The 14,032-nt window shown below is 36.2% G+C and overlaps 1 protein-coding gene across 5 annotated transcripts in view; it reads right to left on the bottom strand.

The window, feature by feature from the left end:
- LOC149851543 (uncharacterized) overlaps positions 1 to 14,032 on the bottom strand; it is a 156,431-nt gene that overhangs the window by 36,455 nt on the left and 105,944 nt on the right. For all 5 annotated transcript variants that reach the window (XM_090001270.1, XM_090001263.1, XM_090001255.1 and 2 more), the window contains exons 16-22: positions 8,409 to 8,491; positions 8,257 to 8,331; positions 8,048 to 8,138; positions 7,655 to 7,727; positions 7,406 to 7,465; positions 5,778 to 5,871; positions 4,260 to 4,358 (exon numbers count right to left, since the gene is read on the bottom strand). In XM_090001270.1, coding sequence (XP_089857396.1) covers positions 4,260 to 4,358; positions 5,778 to 5,871; positions 7,406 to 7,465; positions 7,655 to 7,727; positions 8,048 to 8,138; positions 8,257 to 8,331; positions 8,409 to 8,491 — 575 coding nt within the window. The remainder of the gene's footprint in view (positions 1 to 4,259; positions 4,359 to 5,777; positions 5,872 to 7,405; positions 7,466 to 7,654; positions 7,728 to 8,047; positions 8,139 to 8,256; positions 8,332 to 8,408; positions 8,492 to 14,032) is intronic.

Consider the following 14,032-nt stretch of genomic DNA (forward strand, 5'->3'; position numbering starts at 1 on the left):
TAACTGACACTGCTTTGTTTATTAAGAATTCTGATGCAGAAATTATTGTGCTTCTTCTCTATGTGGATGATATGATCATCACCGAAAGCGATAAATAGGGAGTTGAAAACATCAAAATACTTCTTAAATCTCATTTTGAAATGACTGATTTAGGCTTATTGAGATATTTTTTAGGCATTGAAGTCGCCTATTCTCCTAGAGGATATTTATTATCTCAAACTAAATTTGTTTTTGACATTGTTTTCAGGTCTGACATTACTGATGATAAGAAAATAGACACTCCAGAAGTTGTCAATATTAAAATGAAAATTGATGATGAAAAACTTCTTGAAGATCCTACTCCTTACAGACAGCTTGTCAGGGCACTTTCCTATTTATCCATTACTAGACCAGACATAGCACATGTTGTTCACACAGCAAGCCAGTTTCAACATGCTCCCACCTCTGTTCACATGAGAGCATTCATGCGTATTATCAGATACATCCAGTCTTTTTTTTCACGAGAATTTTTATTGTCTTCCTCCTCCTCCCTTAATTTAATTGCATATACTGATGCTGATTGGGGAGGTGATCCCAATAACAGATACTCAACCACTAGTTTTTGTGTCTTCTTAGGTGAATCCTTAATCTCATAGAGGTGCAAAAAGCAACAAAAGGTCTCTCTATCATCCACCGAAGTTGAATATCGAGCCATGGCAACCACGACCATGGAAGTAGTTTGGCTCCGACGACTTCTTGCAGACATGAGAGCTAAAGCAACAAAAGCTTCACGAATGTGCTATGACAATAAGAGTGCGATCTACATTGCAAGTAACAGAACATTCCACGAACGCACCAAACACATCAAAATGGATTGTCACTACGTCAGAGAGGAACATTTACATGGGACAATTGATCTGCTATATGTTACTTCAAAATATCAGTTAGCAGACTTCTTTATAAAGCCTCTCGCTGCTCCCTGGTCTCACTTCCTTTTAGACAAACTTTCGCTCATTGTATTATAAGTTTGAGGGGGAGTGTTAAAATGTAAAATATATATAATAATAATATTTATATTATTATTATATATATTTGTCTATTTTTATCTTATTTTTCTGTATTTTTCTTTATTTAATTTTAGCACTTTTTAGTGTCTAGTTCTAATAGAACTAGACATACCTTATCTAGTTAAGTTCCACTTTGAACTTAACTAGAAAGGTAATTGCTGGAATAGTCCAACAGTTACATTTCTAACCGTTAGACTATTCCAACGACTACAAGGAGAGCTCCTTAAGAGCTCTCCTATTCTCCCCTCTTCCCACTTGTATATATAGGGGTGCAACCCCTCTTGTAAAGATATGAAAATGCTTCTTAAGCATTGTGAGTTCCCACTTCAATAAAGAATATATTTTATTCTCTTTTTTGTGTTTCCCATTATAACCTTTTTAAGGGTTATGCCTTAATGTCTTTTTAGACACTCTCTCTTGCGGATCTTAGTTCGTTTTTTGAAGATCCTCATTTCGTTTCACCATGCACCTCTACCATGACCTAGAGCTCCCCCTCATCCTGTACTTTTTGATAGATTTGACTTCGAAATCTGATGGATGTAACTATGAATACGACCTAGACGATGGTCAAGATATTGTTGATTATGAACACAATGTTATTAATGAAGAGCAAACCCATAGGGATACAAGTTTACAATACTCAAAACGTAGAGAATCCAATCTTTCATGTGAATTGAAAAAATATTCCGAAGCACAAACCAAAAGGTCATTCAGAGTCTCTAAACCTCCCGATAAATTTGTGTCCTACGAATCTTTTCAATTCACATATAAAACATTTATTGCATTAATACACTCGTATGTAGAACCTTAATCCTATGCTCAAACCAAAAACCATATAGAATGGGTATAAGCCATGAAGGCAGAATTAGAGGCATTAGAAAGGGCTAACACATCATACAAGATATTCCACAAGGAAAGAAACCTATAGGTTGTAGGTAGATTTATAAAATTAAAACCAAGAATGACAAAACTCTTGAAAGATATAAAGCCAGATTAGTGGCCAAGGGGTATTCCCAAGAGTATGGCATCGATTACGAAGAAACTTTTGTTCTAGTCGCCCGAATAACCACAATCAAGACTCTGATAGCCTTACCCTCTATTAGAAAATTGTTCATATTTTAAATGGATGTCAAAAATGCATTTCTCAATGGAAACCTAGTTGAAGAGGTTTATATGGAAGCACCACCTGGTATAAGTATTTTTAAGGGTAAGGCTCTTCGTTTAGAAGAGGCTTTTTATGGTCTTAAACAAACACCAAAAGTCTGGTATGACAGGTTTAGTCCTGTTATACTTGATATTAGATTCAGAACTTATCTGACTGACACTACTTTGTTCATTAAGATTTCTAATGCAGAGATTATTATTCTCCTTTATGTGGATGACATGATCATCACCGGAGGAGACAAACAAGGAATTGAAAACATTAAAAAGCTTCTTAAACGTCATTTTAAAATGACAGATTTAGGTTTATCGAGATATTTTTTAAGAATTGAAGTTCCTTATTCTCCTCGAAGTTATTTATTATATCAATCTAAGTTTGCTTTTGATAATATTTTCAGGTCTGAAATTACAGATGATAAGAGAGTGGATACTCCAGAAATTGTCAACACCAAAATGAGAATAGGTGATGGAAAACCTCTTGATGATCCTACTCCTTACATACAGCTTATTAGAGCACTTTCCTATCTTTCCATTACCAGACCTCATATAGCACGTACAGACGAGTCAGTTTCAGCATGCTCTCACTTCTGTTCACATGGGACAAGTTTCGCATATTGTTAGATACATTAAGTCCTCCCTTTCACGAGGCCTCTTCTTGTATGCTTCATCTTTATTAGATTTAATTGCTTATATTGATGTTGACTGGGGAGGTGATCCCAATAACAGGCACTCAACCATTGGTTTTTGTGTTTTCTTAGGTGAATCCTTGATTTCGTGGCGATGCAAAAAGCAACAGAAGGTATCTCTTTCGTCTACCAAAGCTGAATATTGCACTATGGCAACCACGACAATGGAGGTAGTTTGACCCAACGACTGTTGGCTGACATGAGAGTCGAAGTGACGCAAGCTTCACGCATGTGATGTGACAACAAAAGTGTGATCTATATTACCAAAAAACGAACATTTCATGAACGCACCAAACATATTGAAATGGATTGTCACTATGTAAGAGAGGAGTATCTACATAGAACCATTGTTATGTCGTATGTTACATCATAATATCAATTAGCGAATTTCTTCACCAAACCTCTCGCTGCTCCTAGATATCATTTTCTCTTAAACAAACTTTCACTCATTATACCGTAAGTTTGAGGGGGGGGGGGGAGGTTAAAAATATAAATGTAATTATATATAATATAATAATATAATATTTTATTTATTTATTTTTTATGTTATTTTCTTTTCTTTGTCTAGTTGGGTCTGCACTAAACTAGTCAAGATCCAACTAGATCTTGACTAGTTGGTATAACCGTTGGACTAGCTCCAACGACTCTCTATGAGAGCTCCTTAAGAGCTCTTCTCTCCCACTCTCTCCTTGTGTATAAATAGGGGTGATCCCCTCTCCTTTGTAAGAATGCTTTTTAAGCATTTCATGTGAATGAAATAAAATTTATTATTTTATCTTTTGTGTTTTTTCATTTATACCCTTTTGTGGGTTATGATTGTAGTGTCTTCAATCGACACCTAATGCAAGCATTTGTGCTTTCGTCGAAGATCCTCATTTCCTTACAGTAACATCTGCATGAGTTTAATCTTGATGAACGAACCGGGAAGATTGAAAATCAGAAGAGTCCAATTTCAATATGCGAAGCTGCAGCTAGTTTTCAGCTTCAAACTTTTAATATTTAGTAGGGCTTCCTGTTTTACCTATAATAACACCACATTGCAAGTTTGCAACATTCATGCATTACATAATGGAACTGACTATTAGACTACAAATGACAACCAACCAAAGGTGAGATCAAAGGTTAGAAAACATATGGAAGATAGGTGACACTACTAAAACATGCAAAAGATTCAGAAACAGTGGAAGCAGAAAAAACAGCAGTTATAATGTAAATGATCATGAAAATCGCATATTACCTAACTGAGCAATATACAAGGCTGACTAATTGGCCATTTAAGTTAAAAAAGGGCAATATGATTCCATGGCATTAATTTCTAAAAGGGAAGAAGGGTAAAATTTAACATAAAGTTGAAGATATCTCATACCGCATGTGTAAAAGGTTGTAATCCTAGTAAAGGTATTGATGTGCCAGGGCCCAGTTCTTTATCCAACTTTTGCAGCTCTAGGAAGCCAATTGCATCTAACTGCAAACAATAAACTATTAAACTAAGATTTTGTGGAACAACCACCTGCTAGCAGGTGAATCACATTGTATAAAATACACCATGCAAAAATCCCAAAATGCCAACAAACAGTGTATGTACCATAAGATGCCTCATTTAAGACAATGACTTCACTGAAGGAAGAGCACATATTAATATGTAATACATCAGAACAAAATCATTTATGTGTCACCTAATTACTAAAAATGTCAATAATGTCATAATAATGTAACACTGCCGTTAGTGCTACAGTATTGCTACAGCAATGCTAACACAAGTATTGTTTCTTACATTAGTTGCAGTTGTCATTTTATTCTATTTAGTTATTTGTATTGCACTTTATTTTATTTATTGAAACTTCTGGACATAATTTGCTTTCAAGCTATACAGGGCTGTCGATATAAGAAAAGCAAACATAATGGGCTCAACCCCTCACCACAGAGTGCATTAGGGGGTCAGGTTGTCCATCATGATATTGGTGTTCATCTCCTTCATTAACAATCCCATTAACTTTCATAGTATCAGAGATCCTGGTGCAATCTGGTTGGACTGCCATATGATACATAGCTGCTAAAGTAGACGTGTGGTAAGATACTGCATATCTTTCTCTACTCTGTCCTCTCTTCTTTCTCTCTTTCTCATCTAAACTTCTTTCTTTGTTTCCTCTCTATTTCTTCTTGCATCTGCTAAAGCATGTAGCTCAGTGTTCTACTTCAGTACTGGAACTAGCAACAGGCTAATAGCCCTTCTGTTTTCTAGGCTGAGTAATCACGTTAGCCAATATGCATACAATATCTTAAGGCGGATCCTCTTGTAGTAAGATCTTCTGGGTTAATATGAGCACCACCCTAACATGGCAAACAGTCCAGCAAGAGAGACTTGAAAGAGTGAATTAGGTGCTTCAAGCACTATAGGAAGTGCATTTCCCAATTATTCATTGCATTATTTTTCATGGAAAGTGATCTTCCCATATTCAAGGAGTGCACTTCTCAAACACATTTTGGTTAAATTCATAATTTGCTTCCTGCTTCCCACTTATAGATTTGCTTTTCTTGGCAACCTTAGTCAACGCAACCAAGGGCATTGTAGTTGTATTTTGAAAACATAAAACTCATATACCATTAACTACCATCACAAACACATATAACAGAAGAAATCAGAGAAACTCAATGGAAATAACAACCCTAGCACCTTTCTTCAATTCCATCTGAGATCATTCCTTCCATTTTCGCTTGCATATGCAATGCACATGTATCGTGCACAAACTGTTATCTTGTATGCCAAAAAGTTGGGTTATGAATAGACAAGAAGGAAAACATACATAAAAAAGGTCACTGTGAGTACAACTTTTTTTTATATTTTGAAGATGGATGAAGAATTCATATTATCGCTAATATTTACCTGATTTATCAAAGCCTGAGTAGCATGCCCCAAAATTTCTACAATTAGGATGCACAGGAGAGAATCCAAAGCAGACAGGCCTACAGGCCCAATGCTGATAAAAAGTGAAACATCAGGAGAAAAAAAATCAAGAAAAAAAAACACCATAAAAGGGAATTTGACAAGACACGATAGAAGGAAGTTTCCAAGGGAAAACATTCAAGCAGAAGCAAATACCTCCATCAGAATGCAATAACATTCTTTCATATATATTTTCAAACAATTTCATGGGAATAACAAACTATTAGCAATATTCGTCACCAAAAACTAACATATGAAGGTTAAAAGTCATGTTAACTAGACATGGGCAGAGGGAAGTTTAAAGTCATGTCGACAGCATAGGGATAGGGGTGCCAATATTGAACAAGCAAAATGACAGACATGTTGACTTAAAAAAACTGGATCAAGAGATCACACAAAAAAACGCACGCCCACATGTACACCACACACACACACACAAACAACCAAATGAAAATGAACGGAAAAAGAGTGGTTGTGAAACCAGCCATATGGTGCATGAGAGGCCAAAAGTGAAAAAGGTTGGCATTTTATTTCAGAACTCTTTACTTCATGGTTCACAGAAAAACATGAAATGTAAATTAAAAAAATTAAATCATCACGATCTTTGTAACTTCATGGTTCAAGGATATGAATGCTTTGAACCTCACCGAGGACATGGCGTTGGATAGAAATGATTGGAGGAAAAGGATTCATGTGGAAGACCCAAAATGAATTTCTTTTTTGGTTCATATCGCTGACCCCAATTGTTTTGGGATGAAGGCGTAGTTGTTGTTGTTGTTTGTTGATCTTTGTAACTTCAAAAGGTATGACTGAATCCAAAAGAAAAAAAATTTAAAAAGAGTGAAAATTGGAGTGTCCAAGAAGTTTCCATGTCACCAAGTGCCTGACATAGACACAGCTAGCTGATGCAGTGTCAATTGCAAAAGATACAATTTTCAATAAAATAAAAATCAAAAGATGAAGTTTTTTGTTGATTTTGATACTCTAAATGTGGAAATAAAATCTCACTATTCATGTAGAATCGATATGCAAAGTGAATAAACTGCAAGAACAGGGAGGTACTTGAACTACAGGTAGAGGTGACCAGAGACGAAGACGCACAGTATAACAATTTAGCTAGTAAGTAGAAAGAAAAGACAGAAAACTCCAGAAACAAAGGAGAAAGCCAGAAATCTTGCTATTGAACAAAAGAAAGAAATGTAATGTGCATCAAATAAATCATACACAAATTAACAATTTCACATGAGTGAAGGTGAAAATGACAAGTTTGAAGAAAACATAAAGACGCACAAGACCTTTTTCAACAGAGAATTAACTAAGTTCCAAGATTACTGAGGTTAGCCCTAGATGTTAACCAAAAAACTGAATGAACTTAAGAAGACTGACAAGAATGTGTCCCGGGCATGATAACAAAGAAGTGAAAAATAAAGTGGCATAAACACACCAAATTTAATAAGAACTTATTCTAACTAGAGTGGTCATTCAAGAAGATATCGAAGGAATTGAAGAATATTGGCCACAAGAATGATATCAATCCTACAGCTCAAAGAGATAAAATAGAAAAGTACCATGACTCAAGAAGATGAAAGAAACGTAATCCTAGCAGCTCATGACCTTCTGCATCAAACCTAAAGGAATATCCCACATGTCAATAACAAAATTAGTTGACCATAATTTCCCATTCTGAAAAGAAAATAAGAGCATAATTAAATATAACATTCTAAACTATTTCAAGCAAGTAAAAAGGATAAATCTCCTCTAGCTAACGTGGGTCACTATGTGCAAAGAGCACCCATGATATGCAACAATCCTCTTACCACCTACTCATAGGCCCTAGATACATTGAACAAGAAGGGTCACTTAAGCAAAGAATTTGATGCAGCAACCGTCCTGCAACATTGAATATGAAAAATTATCTTCAGAAACCATAATACCTAATACATAACCAGACCTAAAGATTATTTCCATGGAAACCCATAAAGATAATTTTAATTAAGTAAAATTACTTTCAGCCAATAAATGCATTGGCTCAAACATCATTCAGTCATGCCTATTCTGAGAATGTTAGTCAGACCTTCCGATACCAAACTGCTGAATTTTACTTTTGATTCCAAAACAATGAGCCCCAGTGCCCATACAAAACCATTGAAGGATGCCCATTAATCAACTACAATTTGCATATGTTAACCATGATGCATGCAAATGCTTACCCATGAATGTACGCGACTTGGAGAAGTCATACATTTGACCATGATTCAAGTGGTAATCTTCCTTTCTTTGTTGCATGTGGTGTAAATATTCCTAACCAAGCCATGAAAAGAAAAAAACTGAACAAGGTAAAGGTTATCAAACAAATCTTGACATGACATCTAGCACCGCTGAAAGAAAAAAGTACAATCATAATTGCTACATTCTACACCTCTTGGATGCTCAACTTCAAAATCCGGGCAAGTTCTTCTTCCCAAATGTGTTGGCCTTGCACGTGAACTAAATCCTGCACATAGTAACTATTAGATTCTTCACTTCTGCCAGCATAACTAGATGGGTTGAAAACACACACACACACATCACCTGCAAACATTCAATCAGATGCAGCTGTGATCTAAAAGAACCCATTAAGGTCTTGACATTTTCCTCCACTGCTTCCAATTTAACTGTAAAGAAGGCCAAAGGAGTAGCTTAGATAAAAAAAAAGTGCAGCATAAATAAGCTAAAACTAACAAGAACCAATATGCAAAAACAGAAGAAGAGGGTAAAAGATAACAATAGATAGCAACCACTAAAGAAAACTTCATTAACTAAAGAAGAAGAGAGTTTCACAACATATAGGGGGCATCCCTCTTATGGTTACACAAAAAGACAAAAACTGTTGACTTATAATCCTATGGCTAAGTACAAAAATGCCCTTACACAATAATTACATGTACAAGATTAGAAGGGTAGCACTAGCACAGTAATACCTATATTACATCATATGCATTACAATATTCAACACACTCCCTCAAACTTGAGTTGATGCCAGCGGAATCATTCCAAGTTTGAAAAGAAATGGCTGAAAGTGCAATGGAGCCAGACTCTTGGTAAAAACATTTGTTATTTTCTCTTTTGAACCCACATGCTCTAAGGATATGATTTCATCCTCATATGTCCTCGTAGTAAAGTGACAATCTATTTCAATATGATTTGTTCTTTCATGAAATTCTGGAGTTTTTGCAAAGTGAATGGCACTCATCGTCACAATACAAGGAAGCTCTCCCATAAACTAATTTCTAAAATAATTATATATACAAGATTAGAAGGGTAGCACTAACACAGTAATACCTATATTACATCATATGCATCACACTATTCAACAACTACAATAGACAATGCACCAGAAGAGAGGCCACCCAATTTGCAATTGAGATGATCATCTACAGCACTCAATAGAAACATAATCTCTTGCAAAATTATTTAAGAAACTTATTGATCGCTTGTAGATACAAAGCTTCAAAAGTGAATCACAGATCAGCTCAAGTCCTCATGTCCCATGGTCTTGAAGCAGGGCCAAGGATCCAATAGGATGGCCACCCAATTTGCAATTGAGATGATCATCTACAGCACTCAATACAAACATAATCTATTACAAAATTATTTAAGAAACTTATTGATCGCTGGTAGATACAAAGCTTCAAAAGGGAATTACAGATCAGCTCAAGTCCTCATGTCCCATGGTCTTGATGCAGGGCCAAGGATCCAATAGGATGGCCTACCTGTGGCCATAGTGGACTATCCAGTGGACCACAAGAATAGAGGGTCGCAAGGCAATCAATACATGTCAACCTCATCACAAGCATAGTCACATGCACAGTTACAAAATGACAATAATTTCATATATATACATATATGAGATATACTAGTGAATACCCAACAATCTTTGTATTTTTCTGAAAAAAGTAAAATTTTATTAAATTAACCGAAAAGAAAAGAAGAAGAAGGGCCAGAAAAGAAAAAGAAAGAAAAAAACGATGTAATTGTTAAAATATATGTAATATATATTTATATATACATATATATATATATAAGTATATTTATCATTCACTACCCGATAAGGGGTAGTTCTGTAATCTCTCCCAATAGGGGCATTTTAGTCTTTTTTCTTTTTCTTCCTTTTTCCTTTTTCTTTTTCTATTTTTTCCTTTTTCTTTTTTTGTCTTTTTTTGTTCCTTTTTGTGCATTTAATGCACAGCCATTGGGGGCCCCAACAAAGAGTCGTTGGGCCCCCAACGGTCACAATTGTGACCGTTGGGAGCCCAACTACTCCTTGTTGGGACTCCCAATGGTCCCTCTCTCTTGCTTTTCTCTAACTCTCCCTCACTCCTCTCTTGCCTATAAATAAGTGGGGTCTCCCCCTTTGTAATGGGTGGCTTCTTCAAGCCCTTTAGTGCATTTATAAGATTTTATGCTTTCTAGCCATTATTGGCTTTTGTGTATGTCCTCTTTTGGACTTGTTCTTTGATTTCTATGTGTGAATATCCATTGTAGGACATACTTTTCTTTTCCGCATATTTCATTACATGGTATCAGAGCCTTGGTTGTGCTCTTGATTCTTTTTGCTAGTTGTCTAGCTTTATCTCTCTTCTTGTTTGTCCTCCATTCTTGATTTTATAATGGAAGGAGAACAAAAGATTGATCTCTCCTTCAAGCTCAATGGTACTAACTACATGATGTGGGCCGCCGCCATGGAGAACAACCTCAAAGGTAAAAAGCTTTGGGGATATGTTATGGGCACCATTAGGGAACCTCAACTTCAACTTACAAAAATAGACGGTGATCAAGAAAAAGCTTTAGAAGGAAATGCTCGCATGAAGGCTATTGAAGATCACCAATCCAAGGTAGAAGATTGGGAAAGTAAGCATGCAAAAATTCTTGTATGGTTCATGAACAACGTGGAGCTAAAGATTTGCGCCAACATTGCCAAATTCTGCCTAGCCAATGAAGCATGGTTCTTTATGAAAGGTATGTATACCCAAAAAGACCTTGCTCGTCAATTCTTTATCCAAGAAAAAATCCGTACCATTAAGCAAGGTGAAATGAGTGTAAGAGATTATTATAGCACTCTTGGACCTTTGTGGGATGAGCTATCCCTTCTTGAACCCAAATGGGTATCAAGTGAAGATGTGGAAATGCGAAGAGAGCAAATGGAGAAAGAACACTTTTTTCAATTTTTACATGGGCTTAGGCCCCAATATGAACAAGTTAGGTCCTCCATCCTTCATAGATCCAAACCACTTCCATTGGAAGATGTCATAGCCGAAATATGCCAAGAAGAAACGCGTCTTGGCATGATTAAAGGAGGAGATGAAGTTCTTGCCGTATCTAAGCCCGGCAATCATATGAAAGCATATAAGCCTCCACATTTTGGGAGGCAAAATAACTATAATGGCAATTATAGGAAAGTCATTTGCCATCATTGTCAAGAACCGGGTCATATAAGACCTAATTGTCCAAAGATAAATGAACCTCCAAAAGGGAAAGTTGCTATTATTGAAGAAATCCCACAAAAAAAGGAGGAGCCAATGAAAGGGAAAGAGTCCTTTTCCCTTGCTCAACTATCCGAAGCTCTTCAAATTCTACTCAAATCGCCATCAACTTCGGGAGCCGCCATTGCCTCTTCTTCTCCTCCAGGTACGCCCTCTTGGATTCTTGATTCTGGAGCATCTTTTCATATGACCCCTATTGAAAATGGACTATCAATGTATGTAGCAACTCCAAAAATTCTTTTGTTTCAACCGCCGATGGTACCTCTTTACAAGTTAAAAGTTTTGGAACCTTAGACTTTTCAAAAGATTTTTTTGTGTCAAATGTAAGAGTAGTACCTCAACTTAATTTAAATCTTTTATCCGTCTCTCAAATATGTGATCATGGATGTGAAATCTCCTTCTCAACCAAGGGTTGCTCTATACAGGATCTCCAGTCCGGGAAGCGGATTAGGCAAGGCCATAGGAGGGGAGATCTCTACTACATGAACCATTTGAAACTTCCCATCAACTCATTTTGTAATCATGTCCAAGATAAAAATATAGAAACTTGGCATCAAAGACTTGGACATCCAAGCTTCTCAAAAATGTACTCCTTTCCTTTTGGAAAGAAATTTTGTAATGAGAAACATTTTGTTTGCAAGAGTTGTATTTTTGGTAAAATGAAATCCACCCATTTTCCAAAGAGAACATTTGTGTCCAAAAGACCATTTGAATTAGTTCATTCGGATGTTTGGGGTCCTTCTCCGGTCATATCAAAAGGAGGATATTCTTACTATGTTACTTTCATTGATGACTTCACTCGATATGTGTGGATCTATTTTCTCAACCTAAAATCTGAAGTTTTTAACTTCTTTAAAAAAATTTATATGATTGTCAAAAATCAATTTTCAACTAATATCTCCATTCTTCGATCCGATTCCGGTGGAGAATATCTATCAAATGAATTTCAAGAATATTTAGAAACCAATGGAATTTGTCATCAAAGGTCATGTCCTAGGACTCCCCAACAAAACGGTCTAGCCGAGAGAAAGCATAGACACATCTTGGAAACCACTAGGACTCTCCTTATTTCCAAAGAAATTTCAAAATGCTATTGGGCCGAAGCCGCCTTAACCTCCATTTATTTGATAAATAGAATGATATCTTCATCCCTACAAAATATATCTCCATATGAAAAACTTTTTGAAAGAACACCCAATTTTAATAGATTAAGAATTTTTGGGTGTAAGTGTTTTGTCCTTACACATAAGAGAGATAAGTTATCTCCCAAAGCTATCGAATGTGTGTTCTTAGGATACGGAGAAAATCAAAAAGGCTTTAGATGCTTCGATCCCAAAAGCAACAAACTATATGTATCCAAAGATGTTACCTTCTTAGAAAATGAGAACGGTTTTGAGAAAAATAAAGATATTGATGAAAGCGAATATGCTTTCTTATTTGATCTTCTCTCTCAAGAAGATGTGTCTCCTCACGAAGAGGATGTTTCTAATGATTTAGAGGATACACCTCTTAGTAATGTTGAAAATAGAAGTAATGATGTCGAAAGTAGGTCCATTCAAACCTATGCTAGGCGTGGTCAAGAAATTCCCATAAGTGCTTTAGAAAAATACTCTCAGAGTTCCAACATAGAAGAAACCTCTTTAAGGAGATCTAGCCGAATCTCCAATCCTCCTAATAGGTTTGTTTCCTATGAGTCCCTAACACCCAAATATAGGGCATGCCTAATTACATTACACTCTTATCATAAACCATCACACTATAATGAAGCCAAAAACATTCCTCAATGGGTTGAGGCCATGAAACTAGAACTTAGTGCCCTTGAAAAAGCTAAAACTTGGGAAATAACTTCATTACCCAATGGAAAGAAGTCTATTGGATGTAGATGGGTCTTCAAAATTAAAACTAAAAGTGATGGGTCATTAGAACGTTATAAAGCTAGGTTGGTAGCCAAAGGATATGCTCAAGAGTACGGAATAGACTATGAAGAAACCTTCGCTCCTGTAGCTAGAATGACTAGTGTTAGGACTCTTATTGCGGTTGCATCCGTTAAAAAATGGCCTATCTATCAATTGGATGTTAAGAACGCATTTCTTAATGGTGAACTAAGTGAAGAGGTCTATATGGATCCTCCACCAGGAGTATCTATTGGTGAAAACAAAATTCTTAAACTAAAAAAGGCACTATATGGGTTAAAACAAGCTCCGAAAGCTTGGCATGACAGATTTAGCAATGTAATGACTAGCTTAAATTTTCGTTCATGTTATACTGACACTGCGTTGTTTGTGAAGAGTGCAGGGTCTTCTGTAGTTATTTTACTACTATATGTTGATGATATGATCATCACTAGAAGTGATGAGCAAGGAATCCATGAGATTAAGAAAATTTTAAAAGAAAATTTTGACATCTCTGACCTTGGTTTCTTAAGATATTTTCTAGGTATTGAAGTTGCATACTCTCCCCGGGGTATATTCTCTCTCAAATGAAACTTGCTGCTGACATTTGTGCCAAATCTGGAATTTCGGATGATAAGAAGACAGAAACCCCTGAGGTTATCAATGCAAAGCTCAGGCTGGAAGATTGGACACTTCTCGAGAATCCTACTCTCTACCGTCAACTCGTTGGGTCTCTGACATACTTATCCATCACTCGGCCAGACATAGCTCATGCCGTTCA

The sequence above is a fragment of the Nuphar pumila genome, chromosome 1, assembly GCF_984573655.1.
Source record: "Nuphar pumila chromosome 1, dmNupPumi1.hap1.1, whole genome shotgun sequence".
In the NCBI taxonomy this organism is placed as follows: Eukaryota; Viridiplantae; Streptophyta; class Magnoliopsida; order Nymphaeales; family Nymphaeaceae; genus Nuphar; species Nuphar pumila.